Raw genomic sequence first — 24,553 nt, 5'->3', positions numbered from 1 at the left:
ACAGTATTTTTCGTTATAGGGAGCATTAGCCTATGTACAAGTTTCGCCGGGAGACCTATGACTTGCAGTTCTAAACTTAATTAAATAGATATATTTTGGGGTAATGAGAAACATAATTTCTAAATCCAAAATAGTTTTAAATAACCTTTACTTAAGTTGACCAATTGATGTTAGCTGCACAAAACTTTGATTTCTCCATATGTAGTTTAACCCAACTTCATCAAATAACCATTTTTTGCCATAAGAATGATCACCAATGTGTGTACAAGAGAGAATACATTTGATAAGGTATAGTTTTAAATAACCACTAACCAGTCTGGCCCAGTAGTTGATCATGTGACTTTTAATGTTTACAGTTAAAAGGAAATAACGTTGGGCGCTGTATAGCATAATATATAGAGGGGTACATTTTTTGACAATCAGTATTTTTCTGAGGAAAGAAAGACATGTTTTTTTGACTGTATCAGATCTCATCCCCAATTTCAGAGGCATTTGTTAAAATCGGTATAATGGCTCGATCAAAAAGTTACAGCTTGCAGTCAATAGTCAAATCCAAATTGTGTGTATGCTTTTTAAGTAAATGCATGCCTTAAATTATTAGCCAGAATAGGTACTAGATTATTCAGGCCATTGGAGAACTTTCCCTTCTTTTGAAATATAAGACCTAAGTATTCGTATTCATCTACAACATCAATATAGGACTTGTCTTTTATTTCTAAGTATGTTTTTTCTCTTTATTTTTGTTAACCAAATATGATAATTTTTGTTTTCTCTGTATTGATTTTTTTGTTTCCAGTTATCACAGTATCTACGAAAACATTTCAAGAATATTTTGCATGTCAGCAGGATTATCTGCAACAAGTTTAGTATCATCGATGTATACAAGTAACATAACATTTAACATATTTACAAAATCAGTATGCTTGGAGGATTACAGTGCATCCATTTACTAGTATAAAAAATTTTTTCTCTGCCATAGGAATAAGGAGAGCAATAATGGAGATATGTTTTGATATTATAAATACTTAATATAACGTTAAAACCTTATCCCCTGATGCCTGCTGGGTACAGTTTATGTCATATTCCAACTCACCAAACAGTATCAAAGGCACAATGAAAATCAACAAGCGTGCAGTAAATGTTTCTTTTTGCATTGTCAATTCAGTAAGGGTATACAAAAGAAAAATATTGCCTGTTGTGGAATAGCCATTCCTGAATCCAGCATGACTTTTGGATAATAATTTATTTCATCCAGGAATTTAATCAATCTTTTATTTAGTATTGCATTAAAAACTTTACCAATGCAGCTAACTGAAGTAATAGGTTAGTAGTTTGACATATAGGTTTTGTCACCTTCATTTTCATAGACTGGCACAATAAGACCTATAGTCCAACTACCTGATACATGTACATAGCCATTATTCAGGATTGTCTTAAAATGCTTTTCATACATATTTATCATTGCAGCAATTGTGCTTTCTGTATATCAGTTTGTTATCAATTGAACTCGCTTAATTATTTTTTTATATTGTTAATGACTTTTAATATTTCTTCAGCTGTAATTGGGTCATTGAAACAAGGGGTCATGTTCCCGTCTTTTTAAACTAACAACATCGACCCTGATTTGCATGCCTGTTATTCCATGGCAGATCATGGTGTATACATAGTTGTATGTGCTATTAACATGGATTACTAGAACATCATCACTGCAGGCCAGTAGCTCTGCCGTGATAACACAAACTTGCAAAAGCTATGCATTAGTTGGTTTATCAAGCAAAGCTAATGGGATTTTAACACACTGTTTTTTATTATCTTAAAACCGCTTAAGGCAGCTAAAAATAATGACTTGCGTTAATGTCTTGGGAGATCAACCCTGGAAGATATATTCAGTGATCTGTTACAGTTATTGATGTTATTGTGACTTTGCATATTATTAAATTAATGAAGGGCTCTTTTTTATTTAATAAGTTGGTTCTTTTTGCAAATAAATAAGTTCCACCCATCTAGTGCTAATCACTCCCTCTCCGTAATGGTTTTCTATTGCTGGTCAGTGCCCTTTAGATTTGGCAAACATGTTTTATTGGCTTGACCTGGAGTGTTTGTAACCTCATGGCGTAAGAGTGCCTGCCATCCTTGAACTTGTTTATCAGTGTACTTCTAGCAAATATTGTCAACTCGGCATTGACCCCAGTCTTAAAGATGTGGCATGGATATACGGCAGATCAGACCTCATGGTTAGTATCAACAAAGATTAGGGGGTCTGATTTTGTCGTACCAGTATAAGGACTGAGGTCAAAGTAACAAAATCATTTGGTTGTAGCTGCATGGATACAGTCGATATGAACAGTTGTGTCCAGTCATACACACGTAAAATCACAGTATTGGAAACATGGATGCACATAATGCAGCCATGTCTGACCATGCACACTCAGATGAGACAGTGGTACACATATAAATCATTTATGGTAAGGCGGGAAGGACGACAGGGATTTTTCTGAACCAGGATTTTATTTCTTTTACATGTTTAAAATAATAAAAAAAAAATTCAACGTACATAATGAATGGAATTAGTTAATTTTCTACAAATTGGAGGAATAGTAACTTTCAAGCTAGCCCTCCTTTTCATTGAAATGGTTTCTCCCAAACTAGCTGTTGTTGCCGAGTACATACACATTGTAATTTAAACTTATGCATTCAGAGATTACTAACCAATTTAATTGAGCTAAACATGTTTTTTGGGTGGGAGATTTTTTTAAATATTTTTTTTTGTTTTGATTTCACATACTGTGAAAACAAACGTGTACGTAGGACTAGAACTCCACAGATATTCATGGGATTAGTAGCCAAGCCCTATTTGAACCTACCTCCGACTCCCTGTTATTATACCGATCGGGATCCCAGTCGCTGCTTTACCTCTGTAGATAAAGGATCATCAAAGGAAACAACTGAATGTCTATTCCGTTACTATTTACTGGGGGGGGGGGGGGGGGGGGGGGGCAATAATGTTTTGGGATGAAGTGACCTTGGACTTTATTTCCAACCAGAATTTTCTTTTACCTCAAAATAATTAATTTTGTCAGCTAATATAATGAGATAGTAAGTTCTTTTTCTCTACAAGTTGGATGGAACAAGAACATTTTTGAAGCTATTGCGGGGCCAGAATATTTTTCCTTTAAAAAGTCCCAAGAGACCCACATAAAGTTTTAAAATTCAAATGGTTGGTCCCTTATATGTGTGTCATGCTAATGAATCCATCATGTTGCATACTTTATCAGTTGATTGTTTTTACTACTCTTCCTAACTACTCGAAGGAAAATCGTAACGTGTGGCGTACATTTATTTCATCCCAAGGAGTTGATCCTAACGAAAACTTTTCTGATCATCATCCAGTATGGCTGTCACGGTAGTCGTCTTAAAAATCGTAATACTACCCTCTTGAATCGAGGTCCAAAATCATAATCGTTCAGTTTTGATGTTCAGCATGGTCACCATGACGACCATGTTTTAAATCTTGCTATTGCTACTCTTCCTGGACATATAGTTATATTGACATGGTGTTTTTATTGTCAGGTTTCGGACAGTAAAAGTTGGCGATGTTATGGAGTTAATATTATTTTGCTTCTCGTTATTATTACGGAAATTTGTAACGGTCGGTTTGTTTAATATTCATCACTAAAAGGTTTAGACCTTTTGTACATCATGGTGTGTTTCTTTTTAACAATTTATGTTTGTAAATAGATCAGAAACATGTAATCAGACGGTATCAAAATTATCCCAACATCTGAATCGATACATCATTGTAAATGTTGTTGTGTGTAACGCCATTTTCAGCACACTATCGGCTATACATGGCGGCCAGTATAACTTGTGGAAGAAGAACCCGGGAAAACCGAGTAAGAACTACCAACCAACGGGAAGGTACTGGCAAGCTTTCTCACATACCCACATTAGCCGAGCCCGAGACTCGAACCCACGCAGAGGTGAGATCTCGGCGATCTGTAAAGACAAGTGCTTGCACCATTTCAGTGAGCTCTATTTTACTTTCGGTGCGGTGTTTGATATCCTAGAAATCAAAGTAAAAATAATTTTCACTTAATGACAAATGTAAAGATAAATGAATATATAAAGATGGCGTATGGTGTACACTTTTGGCACTGCTATGTGCCAGCGGGCTCCTGTATTACACTTGCCCTTTGCCACAAATAGAGGCAGGAGCAGCTCTGGTGCTGAACTCGCAACCGAAATTCCAGGTTAGAAACCAACCATTTAGATCGCCCTAGGTAGGCTATTGTGGTGGTCCTTGTACAAGACTCTACTCCTATTGCTTGGGACACAAATTACATGCTTGTGTTGCCTTACCGTTAAAAAAATATACAATTGTATTTTTTTTTAAAGTAACCCTCTCCCTTCTTACCAGAAAATAAAGTGTTTGGAAGCCACCACCGCCCCACTTAATGAGCGCTTTATTCTAGTATAAATTTAGACCCAGGCTGGACTAGCTTGATCGAGAAGCGAAAGTACAATCATGATTCGGAAAGCAGTAAAAACATCCTTTATTTTTATGGAGTGTTTTTAATTTCCAGGTTAATAGGTTGAAAGTTCACCCTAGGACATTGAACCCCCCCCCCCCCATCTACAGAGTTCTAATTGCATAGCCAGTGATACACAGTAATTATACAAGATGGACTTGAAATAAAACTGTTCATGTACTTATTCAAGCCATTTTACACTGATAACTTGTCAAATCTTGTTTTGTCACGATTGTTTTTCTTCCATATTTAGTCAGTAAGTTTTCAACCACCTAATCTGATCACCTGATCTCTGGAATTTTAATTATCCATGCAGAAAACCAAAGGTGCAGATATGAATATTCAGAGCAGAAGATAGCTTGCGCGTAAGTGATTCGTTGTCTGTTATGAAGCGTGTATCGGCTCCGCCCTTTCTCCTGCAGATATATTTGTTTACATAGCCAAAACCCAGTGTAAAGTGTAGATTCATCATCGGAAGTTGTGTTGTGTAGTGTGTAGGATACAGGGCGTTACCCCCATGCGTGGACTATATAAGTAAGGCCCTGTTGCCATAAATACTTCACGGTGTGTTGTGTACCTAACAGCTGTTCGGAACAAATGCTAAGCAAAAATCCATACGAATTATAGCGGACTGGAATTGGAATAATTGCAAGCTTAGAACTAACTTAAGGAAGTACACACGAGATATTGAAAATTAAAGGCTGTAAATTTCATGCGAAAAGACTGCCATATTGGTGGTAATTATTATTGGATTGTTGTAAATCACCAGTGATTGTCACCAACTTCAACTCATGAGTGCTTTGGTGGCTATCCCAGCCTCTGCAGTTCCAATGGTCATGGACTCGTTTGACTGCAGTTTTGATAACAGCTTCTGCAGCTCGCCAAACAAAAATGGGGGAAGTTTCTGCCGTTCGCCAAACAAAAATGGCGAAAATTGGGAGGATAGCTTACAATTTGCTGCTATAACTTATGTCAAGGCCCTCTGGTAAGCTTCTTTTTTTTTATTATACATGACATCATTTTCTGTTCGTATATTTACCTGATTGTAGTGTGTGCCTTTCTTTATGTACATGTTACTGCGTGTAAACTGCGATAATACATTTTCAGATTTCAGGTTATATGTTTAATAAGTCTAGGCCTAATGGGTTTTATTACAGGGTCAAGATAATACTAATATTAGTACACCTAAACCCTCCCGCTTGCTGGGGCTACATCTCACGAGTTCTTTGTTTCAGTGTAAGTGTTCACGAATCATCCCCCTATTTTGATTTTTTAAAAACTGCGAAAGCACATACAATTTCGTTTTAATGATTTACGTCACACCAATTGCAATTTATAAATTATTTCCTAAATTAAGTGAATAAAGTAAAATTAATTTTCGTTTAATTTTGATACAAGCATATCAGATTGTCTACCACTGCAAGATCATCGCTTCTCGTACGTTCAAAGGGCCTTCAACAATGTTTCGTTGAGAGATGCTCACAATAGTTGTACTGTTGAGTAATTAAGATTTTTTAGTCTCATTTTTATTTATTTATTTTAGAGAGTGCTAAAAACTACAGGTTTTAAGGAGAGGCAAAATAATTTTACACTATTTACTTGTATGGAAATATTAAATAGCGACCGACCATTTTTTTCCCAGCCAGGTTATACATTTTTTTTTCAAGCACGGAAGAATGACCAGTAGTAATTTGTTTTTCAAGATATTTGCCCCCTCCATGGGTTTTCATTTTCTACAACACTGCTAGCTCCTGTAGTTCTATCCGTTTCAATGTACTGGGAGGAAATAACGTTTCCAGTTATTTCTGGATCAAGGCTGTTAAGAGCTGACCTAGTAAAAACGTAACCATGGATACAAGCTGTTCGATTGTCAATTGCTTGACTCGCAAACGTACGTTCTGTTTTGCATGGCTTACTTGCATCCTCTAGTTATTGGTGTATTTTTGGTGAAATTAGACGAGCTGCCGATTCATTGATCCAAGCTTAGTATTGTTGCTGGCGAATTGCGTCAGCCACTTATAAGTTTGGTTTGCGGTGCATGTACGCTTGAGCACGTAAACAAGAAGGTGAAAGATAAGTGTATATGTGGGCGTGTGTTTTTTGACGAATGCAGAAGAAAGTGACTGTCTCTCTACCTACTCATTTGTCTAAGCGACTAGTTAACGATAAAAAGTCATCTCAAATGTCTTGCACAATTTAATGCTGGGGGGGGGGCTTCCTTTATGAACAGCTGTTAGTCAAAATGCATTTATTGTTGACTGTTTTCGGACTGAGATTTAAAAAGAACTGGGGTAGGCGAGGTTGTTATTGAACTGGAAATTCAAGTGGAGGGTCTGTTTGTGTGATTTGGATTTTTGACGTAGCTTTCACGGTTTTTCAGTAATATCGCTACGATGTCAGGTTGCATCTTGTACCTTGGTAATAGTAACATTCCTTATTTATTCTATTCATTTAGCAGTTGATAAGATGGCCTTGATACTTTTATCAGTGTGACCCGAGTTCTAAAAATGAGCCATGTTGACCAAAGTGAACTTGGTACAGGTATCAGACTGATAGTGGTGGTCTGAAAACGAGACTGCCGCATTTGGTGATAACACTTTTCAAGCATTTAACATAATTTTCTGTCATGGTTGACCAAATTTAGATGCCCGTTTCTCTCTCCCTTATATTTTAACAGAATGTATGCACCAGCCATAATTGCTTTTCCATAGCATGCCTAACAAACGTTTGTAGCTCAGTTCTCTGGATACAGTTTTGGTCATGCAATTTTATGTGTGCACCAAATGTAATGTGAAAAAAACTTGCCAGTAGCTTCCCGTGGGTTGGTGGTTCTTACTGGGGTTTTCTCAGGTTCTTCCTCCACCAGTTATATTGGCCACCATTTGCAACCTATCATGTGTTGAAAATGGAATTAAACACACAACAACAATAGTTATAGCGCATATCTTCAAATTCACAACCAATTACAACTGAAAGCAGAGACAAATGTTTCGTTCGGTTTTAACTTTTGTTTCATGAAATATTTCATGTCCATTATTATCAGAAGTACATATTCTATTCTTGTATTGAAGTTTTCCCCTTTCTTTTTTTAGCTGTTCCACTTGTTCACAATAAAATCTTTATGAAATGTACAATAAGGGCATAGCTTCCTGGTAATATAGACATCAATGTTTAGGAGAGGGGATCCCAAATTAGGGTAACAAGGTGGGGGTGGATGGGGTGACAAGGTAGTACCGTAAAAAGTCGTCTGAAGGGATCAGTCATAACCCTGAGGGTTTTGAGGTCCTCTTGGTGGTCAGTTTAGTGTCACAGCAAAAGAGGTTGGGAACCACTGGTTTAGTACAACTACGTGTTGACTTCACGACAGATTACAGATATGCTGGTATATCATTAGAATGAATTGGGATACAAAGAACTTGTGCATTTCAGAATGTCTCAAACTTTCTGTGTTGACAATGAAAAAATACTGAAAAAATACAGAAATATCTCCAGCCAATTAAACTCAGTAGTTGATTGATTATGATGAACTTACAGTATCAACCAATTCTTTACCTTGTTAGGCTGTTAGCTGCAGATAATTTACATTATTTTGTTGTTAAATTTTCCAGTCTGTTGCACCCATGGGCACTGCCTGTATGTAAAATGTCCATAATTACTGATTATGGTCATATTACAAATGCAAGTCTAAAGCTCTGATGGAGAAATTTTTTTTTAAATCCATGCAGTACCATACATCTAAGCAAGCTAAGTTTAGAAAAGCAGGCCATTGTGTAATTTTGCCATATTTACCCCTGTGGAAAAAGAATTGAGATTGAATTTTCGATGTTAGTTTGTTTACAGCATCTCTATTGAGGTTTGATTGATGTCTTTTTGTAACTAATGGCTATGGATGGCATTTAGATTGTTAAAATGTTATTTACTTCATCCTAAAGGCTGATTCACTATAAACTGTAGATGGTAAATCACCTTAAAAGTACAAGTTCAAATGATGTATGCATCAGTGGTTTTGTTTGCCTCCTGGGTACATGTTTCTTGCACTGATGACCAAGTATTATTGCAGGTTTTATCACTTACTTAAGTAAACAAATCATTATAAGTTATTGGTAAGCATGTATGTCAATGTTTTGTAAGTTATTTTATACACTTGGATAAATTGCATAAAGAAATTCATAATTTTCTCGTTAAAATTCTACTGTGACTATACCAGAGGGTTGCATAACTGATACAGTCCATTGAGCACTTGCAGGGTCACACATTTTGGATTTGTATTGTTTTTTGTGGTGTAGGAAAGAAAAAAAAAAACACAAAACCATATACCACAAGTAAGCAACTACTTTACCTTAGCAAATGCCATAGCATGGGATTGAACCTCAGAATGCATAGATGCAAAGCAACTGTTTAACCACTGCGGTGTTAGCCAAGGCTTCAGGTTTGATTCCAACCATTAGGTCAGCCACGATTGGCACATATGATTTGTTGTGAGGCATACAACTTATCTTGGTGCAATATAACCTTCAAAGTGTTGCAGTGCTACAAAATACCAAAAAGCAGAAGAAGAAGAAGAAAAAACATGAGCATTGTGTTCATGTATATTGGCCAGACCCTTTTGCATTAGTACTTTTCACCTGAAAACCATGGTCCTTTAGGGGGAAATTTAATTCCAGCTTATTAAAATAGGTGACAAATGACCTAATTAAAAATTACCTTTCAATACAGATGAAACAGTTAGGTACATTTAAAGTTTACCTGTATAACATTTAAGATCATTTTAGATGGCTCATCAGATTAAAATACTTTACCAAGTCATTCCAAAGACAAAATTAGAGTTGACCAAATTTTGCACTCATGACATTTAAATTACAAACTTGACTCATTATGCATGCAGTGACTTGAATACAAGGTACAAGTATGATTCATGGTTCTTAGTCATTTTTCTCATTGTCTATGGCAGCTAAATATGGTCTGATCGTTTTTATAGCATCACACCAGGACATTTGCAAGAAAAACATTTTGAAATCCAGTCTTTGAGGCTCAAGTTCGCAGTGGGGTGGGTAATAGGGTCAGGGTCAGAGTATTACTTACAAATTATGATTAGTGAAAAAGATGGGGGAGGCAGACATTTTCTTTTGATACAGGATACAAATTTTGTTATGTCTTATATATGTCTTACAATGGTAAAACTTGTGTGCCTACAGCCCTTATAACTGGGACCACAGTTGTACTCGTAACATTTGTGAAATTTTTTCCTTTCCTGAAATGGTTTTGAAATTTGTGGAAGTTCTTGATACATATCAAAGCTGTGGGTATTCCCATGGTCATCCAGACATTGAGATATTTGATGGAAATTGCCTTCTTGTCTTTTTGTTGTCTGTACAGATAGTCCATTCAGAGCATCAGTCATGTACCATATGAAGTCACTTATTTGGAAGTCGAGTCCAACTGCAGGCTGCACATACCCATATTTGCCATTGCATAATGTGTAGGCAGATCTGGGTCTGTGCAGTTATGTGTAATCAGTAGAACAAACAACATAGACCCTGATCTGCAGGCACATTATTCTACAGTGGATCATGATCCTTGTTTTTTCAGTTTGACTTGTAAGTGGGTGTATACAGTGTTTAAATGGTTATTTAAGCATTAATCTTTGGCCTTGTAAATTAAAGCTATTTTAAGCTTTACATTGTTTAGCGGGGCCCCGAGTGGTCTAAAGTGCTCTCCGTTACGGATCACTGCCATTTCACCTCTGTCTGCGTGGGTTTAAGTCTCGTATTCGGCCAATGTGGGCATGTGAGAAAGTTTGCTAGTAGCTTCTCGTGGGTCGGTGGTTCTTTTCAGTGTTTTCACAGGTTCTTCCTCCACCATAAATACTGGCCGCCATGTATAGCCGGTTGTGTGCTAAAAAATGGCGTTCAACCCTACAGTAACAACACCATTGTTAGCAACAAACTAACAAATTAACATATAAAAAGAAAGTGGAAATACATAATGTAATCATTCCTAATAAGAACTTTGAGATCACATGTAACCAGTCTTTAAAGAATATATCCAAAATCAGTATTTGACAGGATGTATTTGTAAACATACACACCATATCAATTGGGGGAGGGGTAGCAGGTACAAAGGGGTTGGATCTCTTTAAATGGGAATACACAGATCTAATCCCTGGCTTAAGTACATTTTAGAATTAAAGACATATACATGCTTCTGTGATTTTTATTGCGCCATATTTGCATGGTCACATGTACTCTAGCTGGTTCCTAGATCTTTCAATGACAGCAGAATATTCCGACAGAAATGTCCACCCTATTTCCTCCAGCTTTAACAGACTTTATATGTCTTTCTTTTCTAACACCTCTTGCTTTATGTCATTGGGAGGAGTTGCTTTATGTCGTTGGGAGGAGTTGCTTTACGTCGGAGTTGCTTTATGTCATTGGGAGGAGTTGCTTTACGTCATTGGGAGGAATTGCTTTATGTCATTTGGAGGAGTTGCTTTACGTCATTGAGAGGAGTTGCTGTTTGTCATTGGGAGGGGTTGCTTTACGTCATTTGGAGGAGTTGCTTTATGTCATTGGGAGGAGTTGCTTTACGTCATTGGGAGGGGTTCCTTTACATCATTGGGAGGGGTGCTTTATGTCATTAAGAGGAGTTGCTTTACGTCATTGGGAAGAGTTGCTTTACATCATTGGGAGGAGTTGCTTTGTAAGGTGCACATTTTTTAAATTAATAGTTATGAGGAGTCTTTAGTCCAGATGTAACTTTATGTAGAGTAGCTTCTTGGAGGTTTCAATCTTCATATGTCAATCACTGTGTCAGTTGGTTGTGTTTTTCTAATGTCTGTTAGCCAGGCAGACCACAATTAATAGAGGAAGCTCTTTTGGGGTGGGTGGTAGGGTGAAACCCCTTCCATTTTATAATAACTTCAGCCTAATAAGTCAGCCTGTGCCTAAATGTAGGATATTTAGTTGGGTCGTACCTTCATAGCAGCATATACAGCAGTCACTACTAGAAGAAACAGCACTGTAGTCATAAATTTCAGCTGGAATGACAAAATGATAGGAGCTGTAACACTTGACCTTAATCTGGAAGAAAATTATGTTGTACATGTATAATGTGCATCGTAATGCCATATTTTCTAAAACGTCACACAAAACATTTGTGTTAAAATATGTTAGTGCATGTACAATCATTTAAAAGCAATTCCAGATAAATTATTTTCCATGTTACAGCTTAAAGCTGTGTTAATAGTGACATAATTATTTAATGATTGCCCCAAAGTTAGTCGCGCCAGTGACAATGAGTTGCAAAAGAACAACCGGATCCATATGGCCGAAGAAAAATGAGATCTTCTTTGTCCAGTGATAGGCCCATGCTCTAGATGAGTGGTTCCCAACTTTTTTTGGACCGCCACTGTAAAAAAAAAAAATCTTCCGAGTTTCAGGACTCCATTTCACATTTTGTTAAGTTTTGCCACCCACAAAACAAAATTCTGGCAACCTTCCAGAAAGTCCTCTCGACCTTGATTTGGGTCACGACCTGTGGGTAAGGAACCAGTGCTCTAAGCCATTCAGACTCCAATGAATAACTGTGGTGGCTTATTGGTTAGTCTTGGACTAGAGACTTAAGTGACTTTACCTGCATGTTCAAATCCCGACGTCAGATTAGGCCATGTTGGCTTCCAGTTTGTGCCTCATGAAAAGACTTGTTTGCCTGAGCATGATACAACATTGTGTGTGTTGATGTCATGTAAAACACTATTCACACATGCACACACACACACAATCATCTTTCAAGAAATCTTGGGACCACTTGAGAAGGCCATGCTTGTGGACAACCCCACCTCTGCCTACAGGGTTACTGGGTATAGGCCTTCAGTCTCACAGCATAATGTATCAGATCCTGTCACAGAATTTGATGGAGTACTGTGGTCATTTTAATGTTAATTTCATTTAGGATGATTCATATATATTGTTTACTATTCAGAAGACTTGGTTGGCTTTGCTAACACAAAAATTGATCTGTATGCTTTGCCAATGTGTGTGTGTGTGTGTGTGTGTTGATACTGCAATGCAACATTTCATTGTCTATTTTAAAGGGGTTTTCATTTTTTTTAATGACTTTAACCTCTGCAGAATGCCATGAAAACAATTGTGTCCTGCAGAAAGAGTTCTGTACATAAGAAAATAAGATGGTTTGCAAAGGACATGCAGCAGCACACTGTTTTAAGTTTTGGACTTCCGACCAAGAGAGTACTGGTTCCGATCCTATCATTGGAGCCCCCACTCCCACCCCACATATGGTCAGCTTTTATGGTGTATTCATGAGCAAGTCAATTTTACACCATTTGTCTTTGCATTTATTAATCTAAAGGTATTGGCTGTGTTGTAAAACACCAAACCAGAAACCAGTTCATCAGCTTAAAAAAATGCATGTTTACTCATTTCTTATTGGTGAAAACAAACGAATAAAGCAGCATTTGGAATTAAATACGAAAACATTTTCACTAGTTCTTAACTTTGATACATTATTAATTTGTACTTACTATATACATTATTAATTTGTACTTACTATAGATGTGGGTGTGTGCGTGTTTGTGTGTGTGTGTGTGTGCACCTGCATTCAGTCCAGGTTTGGAAAAGGTATCAAACAAAGGAGTATTTTAGTACAACACTATTATGTTACCTGTGAGAAGTACACAACAGGTTTCCAGGATATATAGAATGTGTGCCTGCTTGTTCCAGTAATTGCCCTAACTGATTTCACAAAAGACAGAATGCAAGTAAATGTACTGAAATGTTCTAGATAGTCGATCGTGTCATGTGACTTTGTATTGTTCTGTTTATGAGCAGCAGGTTCAGTTGATAATCAATGCAAACGTGACATCATGGACAGAGATGAAGAGCTGCATGACGTTAATAAAAAATATCCTCTTCACATTCGGTGTTACTATATATATATAGTATGTGTGTGTGAGTTGCACAAAAAATACACAATAAAATATGTTGGCTCCGAATATTTTTATATTTCATACTAGTGTGTGTTCCTCGTAGCTTCTAACCAAGGCATATCGTTATGTTTGATATGAGACCCCAAAAATTAGTGCTTCGTAAGTAATAGTTGAAAGAACCCATGGATTCGATAGTAAAAGTGGGGGTTTTAAATCATGGAATACACTTAAATTTCAAACAGCAAATTTATGTTGTATAACGTGAATAAAAACCAATAATTGCAGCAATTGATTCTTTCTTGGGTAACACGTCGATGGGTTTGTATTGAGAACACGGTGTTGTAAGGCTGTAAGATTGCTAAATGAAGTTGACCTAAATGTGAAGTAGTGTGTGAGGCTATTTAAAACCAGGTTTAGGCGGAAGACATAAAATCACACGTGTGCATGCACGGAGGTAAAATCTAGTTGAATTGGTAATGTCATACAGTACCAGTGCTAGGCTGATCAATCTAGTTTTACCCAGCCAAGCCATTAGCCCATGGCGCAATAAAAAAGGCAGTGAAAGAAGGGCGTTACTTGGCCCACTATGTTTATCGCCGGATTGGTTATTGGATATATATAATGCAACGATTTTGTTGAATCATGCATTATAATGTGGTACCTTGTTAAATGTTGTTAAATTGTACGTATTTGAATTCTGCGATTTTGATCAGTCAAGTGCAGACAATTACGCTGCTTTTTTTCTTCTTCAGTCCCACTTAAAGGGAAAATCGGGCCTTAAAACATCCGTACACAGTGCAAGCCACTGTGCCACCACAGATCCTATTTTTTTTGGGGGGGGGCGCGTTCTATTTTTGTATTTTGTACAGTAGTAATTACCTTTTTTTATAAAAAAAAATAATAATGTTCCTTTCCAATAATAATGATCAAGAAGTATTTGGTTGAAATGTATTCACCGTTTCACCGTCAAATTTTAAATTAAATTTCCATTAATGCCCATGCCCCTTTCATCACAGACCAGTTTGAAAGTGCACATGTACATTGGAAATTTTATCGGTATCAGAGACCAGTACTAGGACAGTTTGGCCAATGAAGTGTAAAGAATACACAAGGAAACTAATTGAGCTACTACATGATTACATTCAACTAAAATAATAGAGTATTCTAGTAATCTAATGAATAATGCCTCACACTACGCACTCAACTTTAATGCATGTTTTGGAAGTGTATGTGCCCAGAACGATCTTTTAGAGTTTGTCCACACACAAAAAAAGTTTAATGTCACTATACAGAAAACTTATTTATGGAAATGAAGAGACATTTGCCAGGATCTTTTGGCATTTTAATAAAAAGTTTAAATTTGCTGGAAACTGGCAGATTGCTAGATTGTCCAGTATTGTCCAAATAATGCCAGTGGCAGGGTAATTTGCAGCATAACCATTTTACTAATAATTACTTAATTGTCCTTTTCTCTTCGGTGGGCATCCATAATCATTTTTATTGGAACTGATAATAATTATTTATTGAAGGAGATTGCTAGATATTATAAATTATTGAGATCAGAACAAAGAAAGAAAGAAAAGAGTGCTTGTTCTTTTAGGAACAGTAATCACTGAATACCGCAGAAGAAATATATTTGTTATGTAAGGAGATCAGGGCCCTGTGTGGTCCAAAAGCGCTCACCGTTACGGATCACTGTCATCTCACTTGTTTGTGGGTTCGAGTCTCGGGTTCGGCCTATATGGGTATGTGAGAATGCTTGCCAGTAGCTTCTGGTGGTTCTCTCCGGAGTTTGCCTGGGTTCTTCCTCCACCGTTAATACTGGCCGCCATATATAGCCTATCTTGTGCTGAAAAATGGCGTTAAATCCCACAACAACAACAAAATGAGGAAAATAATTTGTCACTCTCAGAATAGAAATGTGCCTTTTTTTGTAAATAAAGTTGCATAATAATTGGTGAGAAGGTTTGCGTGCATTAACTTTTTCTGGGTTCTTCCTTCGCCATTTACATTGGCTGCCATGTATCTTGTGCTGAAAAATGACATTAAACCCCATAACAACAACAACTTGGTCTTGCCATGCTTCCTCATGTTGGGTAAACCTACCCAAATACATCCCTTCGACAAGTTGTGCACATGTATACTTGAAATATCTTGCTCAGTGACTTCATTTTAAGTGGAAACAATCCATGTCATGATAATACTCGTCAGCCTTCAGGTCAGTTGTATGTTTGCTTTCAGTATCCTTCAGATTGACTCATCTCACAGTAGGAATTCAGCATAGTCACTGATGATTCCATTTAATCCAGGAAACGAGGTCAAAAAGGGGGCTTGCATGTTTAAATTCAAAGAATAATTGCATTTCATGCCTAGTGCAGTAGTCCTTTCAAGTTATGTTAAGTATATGACTGTGCTCTTAATGACCCCCTTTGTCATTAAACTGATTTTATTTAGGCAGCCAACATTAGCTTTTACTTTAAATGTAAAATGGATCCAAGGTGCCTTAATTTAGAAGTTTTGTTCTTTGAAAAAAATGTGCAGTTTAGGAACATAATTCTAGAGTAAATTTATTAGGATATACAGATATTTTGCAATTGGTTCTGGCACTTGTATTGAGCCCCATATAAGCCGTTACATATTGATCCTACAGAAAATGTATCCAACTTCTGACACCAGAAAAGGTTAGAAGTTTTTACTTAAAGGCATAAATATTTATTCAAATCTATGTAGGAGTCTCTTAATCAGTTAATACATTTAGTTTGCACCATGGTAATTTACCATTCAGTTCCATAAGATTTATTTGATGATTATTGGCCGTGTCCTTAAACCTTCAGCAAGTATCAAAAGATCTGCAGTTGGTTTTGTAATACTTAAATTTATTGTGTACTCTGGGTTCATGTATAGCTCAGTCAATCTAATCTTGTTGCCATGGACAAAGACAGATCAGTCCAATTGATCCATTACAGTAGCACTGATTCAATGTAATTAGTGTTGGAACATGACATGAAAGATACATTACTTAAGAAGTGTAGCTTGTTGTATCTGTTCAGTGTAGCTACGATGTTGTAGCCTCAACTTGATATTGTTGTGGTTGAGGCTACGAACTGATCCCATATCATGTAATGGAGCAAAAAATATCATCACTAAAGTCAGAAAAACAAACAGTGTAGAAATCAACTACATAAGTATAATCATCTTGTGAAAAAAGTTTGGCTTATTTTGAATTTATTAAGCCCTTATGCGATAAAATAAATTGGCATGGTTATTCTAACCTTATACTGTCCGCCATGATAGATAACGCGAGACTCTCCCCGTGACCCCTTTTCTACGTAAGGCTTGTCAGACCATATTTTTGATATTCTACGCTATATTATTATCAATCAAGTGCAAATAATCGCTTCTTGGTGAATTTCAAAGTTGCCGATAAACCATATTTACTTTTAATGCGCAGAATTTCTGACCCAAACGGCGCCAAATTTTTACTACGATTTGTTTACATTTCCAAATAAGGCGTCAGTGTCTTTATATGGCACACAAACAAACGAGGCTGAGAACGGAAGTAATCATTATTTGAAATAATATGGCGGACGATCTAAACGAAAATATCGGCTAAAAAAGGTAAACGAGATTTTACAACTATTTCTACAATGATTTTCGATACTTCCAGTATTAAATAAGAGGACTACTCAATTTATTGGATTATATGCAAGGAATATGTTTAAAGTGTCATTATTAGGCTAAAAGAGCGCCGGGTGTGAATCACACCCGGCTTGCTCCATTAACACGTATATGCTCATGTTAGTACCCTGTCCACGAGGTACGAGTAAGGGTACTAATATTAGTACTACTGTTCAGTGCTGATCTCAACAGAACTTTCATATTACTTGACTTGAACACTTAAATCTGTCTTTCTCACTGTTCTCCACATAAAAGACCCAGATAAAAGAGAGCAGATGTCATATGACATTTGCTGCAGTAATTAGGTAGCAATTATAAAGGAAATCTTTGGGGAGTTAGCATATACAATTTACTTTGTCCTTCTTCCAGGCTTTGTTTGTTTGTTTTTTAAATTAAGTAGACTGTGTATATACATTAATTAGTTTCATTTGAAAAATAATAAAGAATATATTGGAACTAGTAAGAGTATAAATATAGAATAATTACAGATAAGTCATGCTTTACAGAATTTTAATGTTTTTACATTATATCTTCTATCTTTTAGGACATGTTAACATTTGTTTTGAAGGGTCTGAGTTACCAAATTTTTATTTTTATATTTTTATTACCTCTACTGGGTTATGACCATTAGAGCTTATGGGTGGTGTGTTGTCCATCATTTGTCCATTTGTTGGTACAAGTTTGTTCTTGTTGCTACTCCTAATATACTGTACTTAGAGGATTACCTTGAAACTTGCACACACATTCATTCCATAGTTTTTTTCAGTTGTTCCCAACCTTTTTCACTCTAACCCTAAATTAGCCACCTACAGGACCCTGACACTCAGGTTTATGTGATTTTTTTTTCTGATGACCAGAGGATGGGTACCACTGGTCCAGTTGGTCCTAAAACAAAATGGTGCTGCGTGAACATGTATGTCAACCACAGGGCCATCTTGAAAATCATTTTATCGTTACACCTCCAGGATGGACAGTCATAACAACACAGGCTTTTCAATGAAAGATTTTATATGGTGTCTTGTTGGGCTTGAAGAAAAGTGGTGCCAGTCTGAAGTCCAGTTTGGCCTTCATGATGGCCATATTGAAAATCTTGTTACCACTGCTCTTCAAACCGAGTGATCACATCAAGAAGGGTTTTCACTGAAAGACTTAATGTGATGTCTTGTTGGTACTAAATAAAAATGATACTGATCTGATATCCTATAAGACTACCACAGTGGCCAAAATTTTGTTATTGCCACTCCTGCATGGCTGGTCATATCAGCATGGGGTTTTACTAAAAGACTTCTTATCTCTAGATGGTCTTAAATAACAAAACTGCCAATCGACCATTCAGTATAACCACAGTGGAAGCCATCTTTTAAAAAAATCTTGTCACATCTCTGCTTTAACATAAAGTTATATTGACATGTTTGATTTTTTCACCAGAAGATATTTACTTTGTCCTAATAAAAATTATGTTAAGCAAATCCAGTACGTGCACCATGGCAGCTCATTTGAAAATCTTATTTTCAATGAAAACATATCAGAAATGGTTTCAGCACTGCAGAATTAAATGGAAGAAATGGTTTTATTTTGAATTCATGGAAATTCTTTTCGCCCAGTAGAATGTCAGCCCCTTAAAGAAACTCTTGTTTGTCTTTTAATTTTTTTAAGAACTTGTCATGCAGTCAGTACATTATAACCAGTACTCTGCCGACATGCCGTTAAACCAATATACTGTATTTACATCGTTTACTTTGAAGGCTAACTGGTTTAGTCAGTCGACACTTTTGTGATATGCTAATAGATAAGTTGCTTCCTAGACTATTTTGTTCTTTGCATGTGCTACCGACCACATCACAACGAAGGTGATGGACATTTTCCCTTGCCCAGCTATCCCTGGCATATAATATTCATTTCTTTGTCCAAGTATCCCTGGCATATCATAACCATTTCCATTGCCCAGCTAGCCCTGGCATATAATATTCGTTTCCCTTGCCCAGCTATCCCTGGCATATAATAATCATTGTTGAGCAAATTAAATGTTATCTAACTAGACCAATTTAAGATAGAAACACACAAACCAAAATAGAAAGAAGAAAAAAAGAACACGGGGAGGTTTAGGACCATTTCCTTGCAGGGATAGTCAGTCAGAATAAGAAATCAGGTCCCAATTACTTTATTATGAAAATCTCCGTCTGTGTCACTGACTGATGCTAGTTGCACTTTTACATGCTGATGAATTTTACTGACAACTAGTATTTGCAAGATTTGTCCTAATCAGGTCAATAGTGAAACCTGGACTGCCCTTATGCCAGGGCATACTGTTTGTATTAATTAGTGATCCACCTGTTCATGCCTGCATACATGTAGAACCGGCTGAAACTGCTCCAGGCTTGTTTTCCTGCTGCGAGGTTATCAAGCGTAAATACACTGTAGCAATGCTTCTGTTTGTTGTTTGTTTTGATTTTATTTTTATTTCAGAAATTACACTGAATTTCATCAATAACGTTATTACGAATCCCTACTGAATTGCAGAATCAGTACGTTAAAAAAAAAAAAAAAAAAACAACCAACAACACCACAATCACATTTTCATCACCAAGAAAACTGAAGTTGTTTTGTAGAGGAAAGCAGTAACTGTATCACTTTACCATGAAAACTGAAGTTGTTATGTACAGGAAAGCAGTAACTGTATTTACCATGAAAACTGAGGTTAGACTGCAGGAAAAACATATCCACGCATTTTCAGTATAAAAAAGTACATTTTTTCTTCATTACAACAATTGCAAGTGCAGAATTCGCACTTCAAAATCAGAACAATAGAAAATATTCCATTGTTAATACTATGATTCTCACCACTTATTGCTTGATATACCATGTTTGAAGAAGGTTGGACATGGATATGCGTTGATGTTGGGTAGGAAAATTCCACCTTAGGGTCGGAGTTTCATGTCTGTTGCAGAATTCTGATCCTGTGGGTGAAATTTTCCAATCCATCACTGATACATAATGAATGTATATTTCTCTCATATTACTAAATGAAATTGAGGGTTTAAAGTCAACCTGGCTTATTGTGAATACTGTTGCAACTATAAAATAGCCTTGCAACCATTAAAAGCTTCCACGGCTTCAGGCAGGGCACAATAAGTTATAATTTATGTTTAAACATGCATCAGTGTCAAGTCTTGCTCTTGTCACTTAGATTAAATGAGACCGAGAAAAACCTAATCCACACATATTAGTATTTTTGGAAGTTATTGTTTCATTCTGCATAAAGCGTGATGGCCCACATACCCTCCCATATTCTTCCTTCTGTTAGAAGTAATTACTGTATTCTCACACCATCTCCTTCGTTTGTGTCCCCAACCACTTTTTAAATAAGAGGGCATCAAGGGGAGAACATAGCAGCAATTATTATACTAGATTAGTGTCAAATATGTCCAAATATCAAAAAATGGGGTGGCAAGGGTCGGAGGAAACTGGACTAATTCTACATTTTTATGTTCATGGAAGTCCTACAGTCCTGATCAATTGAAAATCTCAACCTTCGAGACTTGACCAGTCGCAAAAGCACTAGTTGCATAGGGGACTTAAATCCTTTAATAGATTGATTGATTGATGAAAGTGCCACTGATTTTACTGATTTCATAAAATGCTTGAAATTTTTGGTGGGCCATCTCAGCTAAAGTTATTTGTTTTGTTTTTTTCATCCCACCATGATGTTTCCTTTGTCCATTCATCTTGCTGTTACACCTCAGGTTTTGCATTAAAGCAACTTTTCTGGTACTATGGTGGGACGTTCATGTTCTGTGAAAACTTTGTAGTCATGAATAAATTCTATATGCAAATTCTGATGTCGCCTGGTGATAGATATTCTATTCATCAAGTACAATGAATTGGTTACTAAATGGGTCAGTGGGGCTCCAGTAGCGCTGAAGGTGCTGTGGGACTCCAAAAGCTGTGAGGATGCCAAGATTATGCTTGGAGGGGTGCCAAACGCACAAGGCCCTATCTGCTTTACACCAGCCACCACTCCACTGTATTGAAAGTTAGTCTATGAAAATTATAAGTTAGTATCCTAACACGATTGAGCACACTTTTAATGTGAATTTCCTTCTCTTTTCAGTGGCTCAAGTACAGTGGCTATTGACAACAAAATAGAGCAAGCAATGGTAAGTGGTTTGTAGTTACTACTGTCAGATGTATAAAGAAATTGCCTCCTTAAGAATATCTATAAAAACCTTTCATAGTTTGTTTAGTTTTTTTTTTTTTTTTCTTCCCACCAATAATTTGTTCCTGCTTTGATTCAGAAATGATATGGATCATTGCAAACCTACAAGATACAGCTTGGCAGCTAAATAGAGCTTTGAAGTTTTGCTTGGTACAGATACCAAAATAGAACTCTGTGGGATTAATCAAATTTGGCATCTACTTGGAGTACTGAAACAGGGTTCACGATTAGGATTATTTTTACTATCTTGAATTTCATCACTCTTTCTAAAATCGGACAGGAACCAGCTCATTTCCTAATTCAACATTTATTATTCATTAAAATCAGGTCAAAACAGTATTGATTGTATTTCACCAACAATATCACAAAAGAGGTACCGCCACACTTTTGTATTTCTCTGAGTATCATTACAGAAAGCGCACAATATCACAACCTCACCTGGGTTGTACATCGGCCATTTGTGTTCATTGTCCCAGCATTTCTTGTACTTTCTTGGTCTCTTCTTTTGATAATGTTTGTGACAGTACATGTATTTAGTTTCTTCTGTTGCTTTTTGCACACTGAAGACTAATTTTTTCCCATCTTTATCATGGTTACAGATAGCATTATCAATTATAGTTGTAATTAAAAACATTCGTAGCAAGCACAGAAACTAATAGTTGTGAAGTGCACAAGCATTGTTTATAGGAAAATGGTGAAGGACCACATTTTAGACTCAATTAAGTCTTGTGAAATCTTCGTGAGAACCCTGTCAGTTATCCAACTTTTCCCCATGGCAGTGATTTTTTCTTTCAAAAAATGGTCATTTTCGACAGGGGCATTTTTCCAAAGGTTAAAATTTACAGGAGTACTTGCAAGCAAATAAGCCACATAATCAGTGAGCTGAAGGAAGAAGCTATCTAATTTTGTATCACCCAAGATAAATTGACTGTTAAAGGGAATGCCATTGATACAACAAATGTTAACCAGATTTTGTATGGGTTACTGTCATCTTTTATATTATATTCATTTACAGAATTTTAACAGCTTTATGATTGATCTATTGTCTTGTTGTACTTACTGTTTACATTTATTTGGAAGTGATTATCATCCAGAATTTTTGTGCATTTCATTTTTACATTTTTTAAAAAAAACTTTCCCTTTAGTTCACACTACATTGTCACAATTGCACCGAGATGCTGTAAAATGTTACCACGTGCATATGAGGAAATCTACACCAGGAAAGATAATGTTCTGCAGTATTATTGAGTACAAATGTAACGAGTCATAAGCCCTGTAGATATGAGAGGATTACCGGTCTACAAAGTGGCTTGTGTATAATAGATACAAAACATATTCTGATATTAGTCATTGTTTATAGATGGCTGCATGGGCAGGTTGTTGGAAAGAGATAAGTTAGTGATCTCCTTGACAATTGTAGGTTTGAGTCATTCATTGGTCACCAGTCCTTTCTGTTGAAGTACAAGTGTGTTAACCTGGTATATTGCTTTTGAGAATCTCAATTGTGGATAATTTAGTAGAATCAGAGTAAGCTCTATATATTCCAGAAATAAAAAAAAATAGGAAACATGGGGTTCCGACCAGGTCAAAAAAGTGGGATGATTTAGGCAAACTTGGGTTCCATCTATCCTGGACATTCAATATTTAATTCCTCATGCTTGAGTAACCATTCACCTCTAGAAACAAATGGAAAAGACTTCATCTTGTCTTCTTTACATCTCTAAGATCATTAACCACACCCTCTTGGATGGTGTCTAAGATCATTTACCACACCCTCTTGGATGGTGTCTAAGATCATTAACCACACCCTCTTGGATGGTTCCTAAGATCATTAACCACACCTTCTTGGGTGGTGTCTAAGATCATTAACCACACCCTCTTGGATGGTGTCTAAGATCATTAACCACACCCTCTTGGATGGTGCCCAGGTAAATCAGAATCTGTAAAACCATTTGTATACCAGTGAAATTGATCACCTCTTTGACAAGAAAGGCATTCTATTCTGCTAGCCAGCTTTGGGTAGAAAAATGTCCAGTTCAACAGTTTACATGTAAAACAGACAAAAAATAATAGACAATATAAACAGGGCAGGGCACATAGTAATGACAAATATAGCAAGAATAACACCTGCCTGACAGAACGAACATTAAAAATTTTTTGATGTCTTATTGTCTTAGCATGTATTAAGCACTTTTAAATGATACAAAATAATTGAAGCAAGATTTTGTTTCAGGAATATTTGTATTAATTTTAGTATTGGGTACAACAATTTAAGAACAGTTTTTAATATTGCTAATAGTGCTATATAATAAAGTAAGTTCTACTGTTTGTGGTGTTCAGTATTGTGGTCTGGGCCAATGTACATTGGGCTAAAAAACTTGCTCCATTGTAATTTGGTCTTGCTAACACCAGCCAAGAGTACAAACATTATAATGTTATGTATATCTATATTTTTTGTACTTTTAGTACATGTATTTAATAGATTTTTGTAAAAAAAAATTCTTGGCATTAAGTTGTGCAGATTATGTTTAGTTGGATTTTGCCTACATGACTTGGATCTGTTAAGAACCTAAAATTACATAGGATCTATAAATAGATGCTTATGTATGTGTTGACAGTTACTAATAATAATCTTAATAAAGCTTAATGCCTTCTTTTCATTGGCTGATGGGGTTTGGACAGTTCTTGAAGAATTCAGTAACTTCCCATTGGTTGGGCTAGGTTGCATGAATAGACAGTTTCAAGATTTATGGAGTAATGAGATCAGTCACATGGAGTATGGTGTGAAATACAGTCATAGTACGAGACGTATACAAGGAGAGCACAGAGTAATCATATTCATTCCTGTTTTGGAGTCATTCTTATTTCTTGTGTTCCTGCTGTACATCTGCACGTTTTATTTTGTACTTAGATATTATTTGAGAGGAAAGACATTTGTTTGGACTGTTCAGTGGAAATAAAGTGCTCATTATTTGGACTATAATATTCTGGAACTATAGAGAATTATTCAGAGGAATTCTGGACGTGACCATTTTGGCAAAATCTGGATTCTTGGCAGACCAGTACATTTCTGATTTTGAAATTTATACAGAACGTTTTATTCTTTTGGACTTTCATAGAAATTTATCCAGGATTATTTTTGGATTCACTTCACAAAACTGCAAGTTCCTTTCACATTTTCATTTA

The 24,553-nt window shown here is 36.3% G+C and overlaps 1 protein-coding gene across 2 annotated transcripts in view; it reads left to right on the top strand.

The window, feature by feature from the left end:
- LOC149798640 (uncharacterized) overlaps window positions 1-24,553 on the top strand; it is a 159,168-nt gene that overhangs the window by 129,535 nt on the left and 5,080 nt on the right. For both annotated transcript variants that reach the window (XM_089957475.1, XM_089957474.1), the window contains one exon: window positions 21,263-21,308. In XM_089957475.1, the coding sequence (XP_089813601.1) occupies window positions 21,263-21,308 (46 nt within the window). The remainder of the gene's footprint in view (window positions 1-21,262; window positions 21,309-24,553) is intronic.

Source organism: Sinohyriopsis cumingii, chromosome 5 (genome assembly GCF_028554795.1).
Source record: "Sinohyriopsis cumingii isolate HCF-2022 chromosome 5, ASM2855479v2, whole genome shotgun sequence".
Taxonomy (NCBI): Eukaryota; Metazoa; Mollusca; class Bivalvia; order Unionida; family Unionidae; genus Sinohyriopsis; species Sinohyriopsis cumingii.
The sequence above is the reverse complement of the archived record's forward strand: the minus strand, read 5'-3'. Positions and strand labels throughout refer to the sequence as shown.